This window comes from Chiloscyllium plagiosum, chromosome 2, assembly GCF_004010195.1.
Source record: "Chiloscyllium plagiosum isolate BGI_BamShark_2017 chromosome 2, ASM401019v2, whole genome shotgun sequence".
In the NCBI taxonomy this organism is placed as follows: domain Eukaryota; kingdom Metazoa; phylum Chordata; class Chondrichthyes; order Orectolobiformes; family Hemiscylliidae; genus Chiloscyllium; species Chiloscyllium plagiosum.
The window spans coordinates 33,250,173-33,257,033 of NC_057711.1; the positions used below are offsets into that span (position 1 = coordinate 33,250,173).

A 6,861-nucleotide genomic window follows, 5' to 3' on the forward strand; every position below is an offset into this window, starting at 1 on the left:
TTGTCTCCTCCAATTATAGACAGGTTCACAGATACCAACTTAATGCATTCGATCTTAAAACAAAAGTCACAGTATGGCAGTTATATACATGTTTAAAAGGTGAAAACAAAGGTGTTCTCATCTGACAATATTTAAAAAAGGATTAAACTTGAAATAGTTAAATATGTAGGACCATTAATATTTACACTAAAGTAAAATACAATAGAATAATTGTTTGGTTCCCATATTATAAGTCAGCAACCATTGTGTTGTTCAGCAATTGTGCAAACAGTGCTCTTGAACAGGAATAAATACTGCAAGATATGACCAACAATACTTAAAAAGTGGCCAAATTTACTCAAGTAATTCAGCTTTAGCTTTTTCCATAAAGCTAAACAATGGATTTGAGAAATTGAGAAACTATGGATTCACACTAACAGTCAACAGTTGGTTGTTGAAGTGGTGGTAATTTTACTGGCAGAAGTATAAGAACCAGATCTTTTTGATTGTTTCTTAGATGCAAAGGAAGCCTGGATGCTTCTAACTGTCCTCACACTACGACACCGCAGTGTATTTTTAACATGATCTCTGAAGTCTTTGGAAACAAAGTAATAGACAAAGGGATCAATGCAACTATTAATGGTTGACAGGCAAAGACTTACAATATAGAAAGCATAAACATTGTCATTCCCATGTTTTAGAAGAGAATAGTGAACAACAAGTATAATATTACTAGGAGTAAAGCAAACTAAATACATGATGAGAACAGTAATAATCAACTCAATTGCTCTCTTGCGGCTTTTCCCAATGCTATCTTCATTACTGGAGGCTTTCAATGTTTTGATCATCAATACGTAAGCAGTTACTGTCAGTAATGCTGGAAAGAAGTATACGCCAATAGCCAGAGACAGAAAATAGTCAAACATGCTTGAGGCCAATTGCTCTTCAGGTAGCACATCATGACAGGTTGTTATATCAAGATTGACAATTTTGACAGTTTGCTGAATATTTAAATACAATGGCATTGTCCCCAATATAATCATTATCCAAATAAAAATAGATACACCATAAGCAATGTGTGTCTTTCTCCTTGTTTGAGATATTGGATTTACAACAACCCAATATCTTTGAACACTGAGGCAGGTCATGAACAGAATTGAACAGTACATGTTTCCATAGAAGAAAACCACTAGCACCTTGCATAGTCCTTCTCCATACGTCCAATTGTTGCCATTTAGGTGATAGGAAATTTTCAATGGGAACCAAATAATGAACAGAAGATCTGCCAAAGCCAAATTAGCCATGTAAATTGCTGCAGGGTGTTTCATTTTGGTTCGATAGATAAAAACCCACAGTGCCATAGCATTCACAGGCAAACCAATGATGAACACAATAATGTAAACCAAAGGCAAGAAGACTGTAGTCAATCCACTGGTCAGTACTGATTCAGCAAATTCATTGACTTTGAAACCGGAACCACAGTTGCTGTCGTTGGTTTGTATGCCAATAAAGCTTCGTTGAGAGGCTAGAATGGAAAAAAAAAAGAGAATGTTTAATTAGCTACACAGTAAAATATGATTCTGGTTTGTATTTGCCACTTAGTAAAACAGGGCCACATGATATTAGGAGAAAGACCCACATCATGATGTTACCTTCTGAATTAAAAAATTCCATTCCCATTCTTATATTGCAAGATGTGCAATAAAAAAAGAGATGGGAAACAAGGTCATTAGTAATGATTGCTCAACTACATAATTGAAGGAAAGCATTTAACATGTTTACGAAGTTTCATAAGGCTCCCACTAAATTAAGTAATAATGTAATGTATTTGAATAGTGAAGTAAGCACTGCCTGAAACAATTGAGATATGTTAATATACAAACTGTCACACTAAAACATAGCCTCAAGTGTTTTATTCTCCCTTTGGAAAACATTAGTGTTGTATTGTTTGATGCATTAAATACTTAACACAATCAACTGGGAATTCAGATGGAAGATGTATTATTGTTCAGCACACTCTAGATGCCAAAATTCACATGGTCATACATCATGACAGTATACTTGAATCTTAGTGCAATAAAATGACAAGACAAAGCAGAACACAAATGTTTGTGATTGTGCTTTACAAGATCTGTCAAAAGTAGTACAGCCAGTGAAGACATGAGATGGATGACATGCACCTGCTCAGATTTTAGCCAGGGGCATCTAATATAGAGCATCTCCCACTTTACCATCCATGATTATTTATTTCCAAGAGTTGAACAGTACAAATGTCAATTACATTTCTAGTGTTCCATGAACCCAATGTTACCCTAACCATGCCCTAAAATAAGCATTGTTCCATCAAGCATTCTTCCTCAGTCTGACTACAATCCTAGCAGGGCCCACTACAGAACTCCAGCACTGCAGAAACCCTTGGGAGCACCTACCATGCAGCTTGAATGGCCCCCAATCTTAGTTTATCCAGCCCAGTGCATGTTATGCTTTTATTGATACACTGACTTTCCTTTTGGGGAGGATGAGCCATATAAAAGTTTCATGGTAGTGTCAATATTGGATTGTTAAACAAATTGCCACTGTAGTCAACTCAACACATCAAAATTGTACTGCAGACAAGTATATTCAACTAATATGCAACTCGCATGAACAGATACAGTGCCTTTCATGCAGAAAATGGACCACAATCTCACTTTTATGTCACCCATAGCTGCTTGATGCTAGAATGTGCAGTCTCTGGAAAATTCATGCCATAGCCACTTGTATTTTCACAATAGTTACTATCTTACAGTGTTGGGAGCAATCCTGGAGATTGATTACATTTCTAAAGAACTACATTAGGCAATTAGTACTTGGTTTTGCGAACTGAGCAATGGCTACTAAAATTGCTTGTAGTTAAAACAGTTGAAGTGGGTGGGGCTGGGGCCACAATTTGAAAAGATTATATCAAGTGAGAGAAAAGTCACCACACAGTCCTACAAGGCCAGAGTGCAACTCTCTCCACAACAGATGACTGGTGGTGAATGGATGAGTGGGTCACCATGCTCAGAAGACTGGGAAAAGGTCAAGAAGGAAAATCCTCCACAATAACCCCAGCCTGTGTCACTTGAACCCACTGAAGGCATCACGCTGCATTTCAGATCAACCAAACTAACCAATCCACTAAACAAACAGACCTTATAAACAAAAGGGGCAAGATTAGTCCATTTGACCAGCTGCCATCCAAGATGATCACAGCTTATCACAGAGCTCGATACCCAGTCTCTCTACTGCACCACATCTCAATCTCTTCATCCATATTATTGCCTGCTCGAAAAGCACAATGGTTTGACCTAAACTACTTTGTGGCAGTGAATTGCACAGACTCACCACCCTCTGGGTGGAGGAGAAGTTTCTCCTGATCTGTCCTAAAAGTCTGCTTACCCTTCAGCTATGGCCCCTGTTCAGAAATCCTCACCATGCTTCCTGTATCTAAAAAGCTGTTTAAGACCCATTAGAATTTTAGGTTTCTACAGATTCCACATCAACTTCGTCATTCTAAACTCCAGTAAATACAATCCTAACCTAGTGACAGTGAAGTTAACCACTTAGTTTTGCTGTGTTGCAACTAAAATGCACCTTTGAGTCCAATTCTCTGTCTCGAACTGCATGGCCTTAATGTATAATGGAGGTGAAACTGAAAACATTGGAGGGGAAAGTCGAATGGTTCTGTTCACAGTTCACCCCTCCCCCATCCAGGTGGGGTAAAAAAAAGTGCTAAACCGATTTTACGAGCCGCTGTTCCACATTCCCACTGGTAGCAATAAAAAAACTTCGATTTCTCTCAAGGGCTAAGAAGTCATATGATTTGCAGAACCATTTGAAAACGTCCAGCGAAGTAAGTTTAAAATCTTATGACTAACTTCCTCAGCACGTAGTAGTTCTACACTACCCCCGAGATCACAATTCAACCACACCCTTGTGTCGCCATAGTTACATTACGCACACCTTCAAATACAAAACTCATTTACAACCACGTAGCCAGTTTTGTAACAACATCTCTGCACAGGTCGACCAGAAACTGTCGAGGCTCAGCAACCTAGAGCTTGAAAATTTGTCTGCATTTTACTCCAATTACATATTCTCGGCGTTAAAAAAAAAATCATTCCATGCGTTTCAGAGCTAGAAGTATTTTTTACAACTCGTTGGTAAAATCTGTTCAAATCAAATTGCAGTGAAAATCTTCACTTTAGTCAAGATTTTACCCATAAAGCAACTGTGTTGGCGATCCAATACTTCCAAGTGCGAGCAGCCTGACAAGGAAACTCAGTAAATGCTGTCCCTGATTTAGGCCCAACCTAAATCTCTCCCCCTCTTGGAGGGAGCTTCCTTCGATCCTATCCACACACCCCTCCCCCAATCTAAACCCCTGGTTTGTGTTTGGTGTCAAACAGAGTTGGTTCCGAAATAAATTTCGATCTTAAATCTTTACACCATAGGCAGATGGGCCAAACGGCAATTAGTGTAACCCCCTTCCGTGTTAATCCCACAACGCACAATGACCCAAACGAGTTCAATTCGTGCACGGCATTGTCATTCTCTTCAGAATTTAGTCTGATCGATTTGAAGGAGACTTGGATTGAACTGTGGTACCAATTTTGGGTATATTTTAAAGGACGTGAAATCGGCTCAGATGAAACCCGAGTCATCCTGATATTAGGCTGTCTCCTAGCAGTAGGTAGATTTTTAAAGATCAAAATTACAACAGGCATTCGGAAAAAAACGCTTACAATTTCACTACAGCCAAAAGATTTCATTCAGATCTCCCACCAGTCAGAACGCCAATCTTAATCTTGTACTCGGCAAGTAATGCAAATCCCTGGATGTTTTAAAAATGCAAGGGACGTGGAGAAAAAAAATTTAAGATAACAAGACAAAGTCTCTCCTTGTGGTGGGAGAGTCCAGAAGGAGGGGGCATAGGTTTAGGGTGTAAGGGGAAAGATATAAAAAAGAGACCTAAGGGGCAGCTTTTTCACGCAGAGGGTAGTGAGTGTATGGCATGAGCTGCCAGAGGAAGTAGTGGAGTCTAGTACAATCGCAACATTTAAAAGGCATCTGGTTGGGTAAATGAATAGGAAGGGTTTGGAGGGACATGGGCCAGGTGCTGGCAGGTGAGACTCGACTGGGTTGGGATATCAGGCCGGCATGGACGGGTTGGACCGAAGGGTCTGTTTCCCGCTGTTACACTAATCAATGCTCATTCTCTTCCCACTTTTACCCAAGAAAGTGCAATCCCAGGTACAAGTCAGAGAACATATCACTGTCGATCGTGACCCACTGATCTCCGTTCAAATGTGGAATATCGGTAGTGAGTGGTGGATCATTACTCTGCTATTCCACCCCCCCCCCCCCCAAAAAAACAGGACGTGGGAAAAACCCTTCTCGATTCTGATACGCAGGCCTTGGAAGCGGGGCAGGGAGGATAATGCATTCGCTTGTAGACACTAAAAATAGCTTGAGACTCTAACGCGGGAATTCAACCAAAAACCTCTAGTCTGACCCGGGAACACCCACCGCAGCTTCCATACTCCACTCACAGCCGAGCAATCCAAGCAACAAAGTCTGCCCTTTATTTAACCTCACCGCCACCGGCCCTCGCTCAAGCAACGCGAACATTCCTCTCACCAGATTTGCAGCCCCGCTCACTGGCGCCAGGTTTACTATCACAGCAAATAGGCAAGGCCAACAGCCAGACCGCCAACACCACTCCAGTCATCTTCTCCATGCTTCTTCGCTCTTACACAACTGAACAGGAACAAACTCTGGCAATACTTCGCCTTCTCCACCCTATATATCTTGTGCTATTTGTAGAAAAGGGGGGCCGTCCCTTTTCCCTACCTGCAGAGTGATTGACAGACGCTCCGGGCTGTAGCGAAGGAGAGATCTGATTTGAGAGATCGCCGAATGGGGCGGGGTATGTGTAACTGGAGATGGGAATCTCCCACTCTCACCACGCCCCCAACCAGACTGATACTCACCTGAAATAGTATCAATCCAGCCGCTTATGAGTCAGCTTCAAGAAGCGAGCAAAAAGTTTACACAACACCCATCCCTGGGGGAACTTCCGTGACACACAACAGAGGAGCAATGTTTACCTCAGACATAAGAATCATGTCTGCACTTGTCAATTAAGAAAGTTATCTTCTCCTGCATTCCACATTTTAAAGAAACTACTGGAATAGATTCGTCATGATGTCGCCTGGCCAGAGCAATTCTCTCAATAAAGAGAGACGAGATAGGCTGCGGCTGTGTCACTTCCACCCGAGACGGCTAAGGAGGAAGGGAATCAGATTGAGGTATTCCAAGAAAACAGAGTAAGGACGTGAGGGAGGATGGGGGGTGCATTTTCAAGATGGCAAACTCTAACTAGTGGTGTGTAACGGGGAGCAGTATTGGGGCCACAATTATTTACAGAATATATTAATGATTTGGATGACAAAAGTAAATGTTTGCGATTTCTGAGAAGATTTGCTGTGAAGACTTTCTGAGAAGAAGATTGAGGTTCGGGTTTTGGAGATGCCGGTGTTGGACTGGGGTGTACAAAGTTAAAAGTCACACAACGCCAGGTTATAGTCCAACAGGTTTAATTGGAAGCACACTAGCTTTCAGAGCGTCGCTCCTTCATTAGGTGGTAGTGCAGGACTCAACATGTTAGGATTGAGCCCCCCACTACCATCTAATGAATGAGTGACACTCTGAAAGCTAGTGTGCTTCCAATTAAACCTGTTGGACTATAACCTGGTGTTGTGTGATTTTTAATGAGGTTCAGGTTGTAAGTTTGCTCGCTGAGCTGGTAGGTTTGTTTTCAAATGTATCTTCACAATGTTGGCAACATCATCAGTGAGC

The 6,861-nt window shown here is 41.3% G+C and overlaps 1 protein-coding gene across 1 annotated transcript; it reads right to left on the reverse strand.

The window, feature by feature from the left end:
* Positions 1 to 6: 6 nt before the first annotated feature.
* f2rl1.2 (coagulation factor II (thrombin) receptor-like 1, tandem duplicate 2) lies at positions 7 to 5,784 on the reverse strand. The gene is made up of 2 exons (XM_043707245.1): positions 5,641 to 5,784; positions 7 to 1,504 (listed from the first exon to the last, which is right to left on the reverse strand). Exons 1-2 carry the CDS (start codon positions 5,738 to 5,740, stop codon positions 420 to 422), a joined length of 1,185 nt encoding a protein of 394 aa, XP_043563180.1. The 5' UTR covers positions 5,741 to 5,784; the 3' UTR covers positions 7 to 419.
* Positions 5,785 to 6,861: the final 1,077 nt, after the last annotated feature.

Coding starts and splice junctions, on each gene's coding strand:
- f2rl1.2 (XM_043707245.1), bottom strand. CDS start 5,740: ATGGAGAAGATGACTGGAGTGGTGTTGGCGGTCTGGCTGTTGGCCTTG. Junction 1,505..5,640: donor TGAGCGGGGCTGCAAATCTG/GTGAGAGGAATG, acceptor TTTCCATTCTAG/CCTCTCAACGAAGCTTTATT.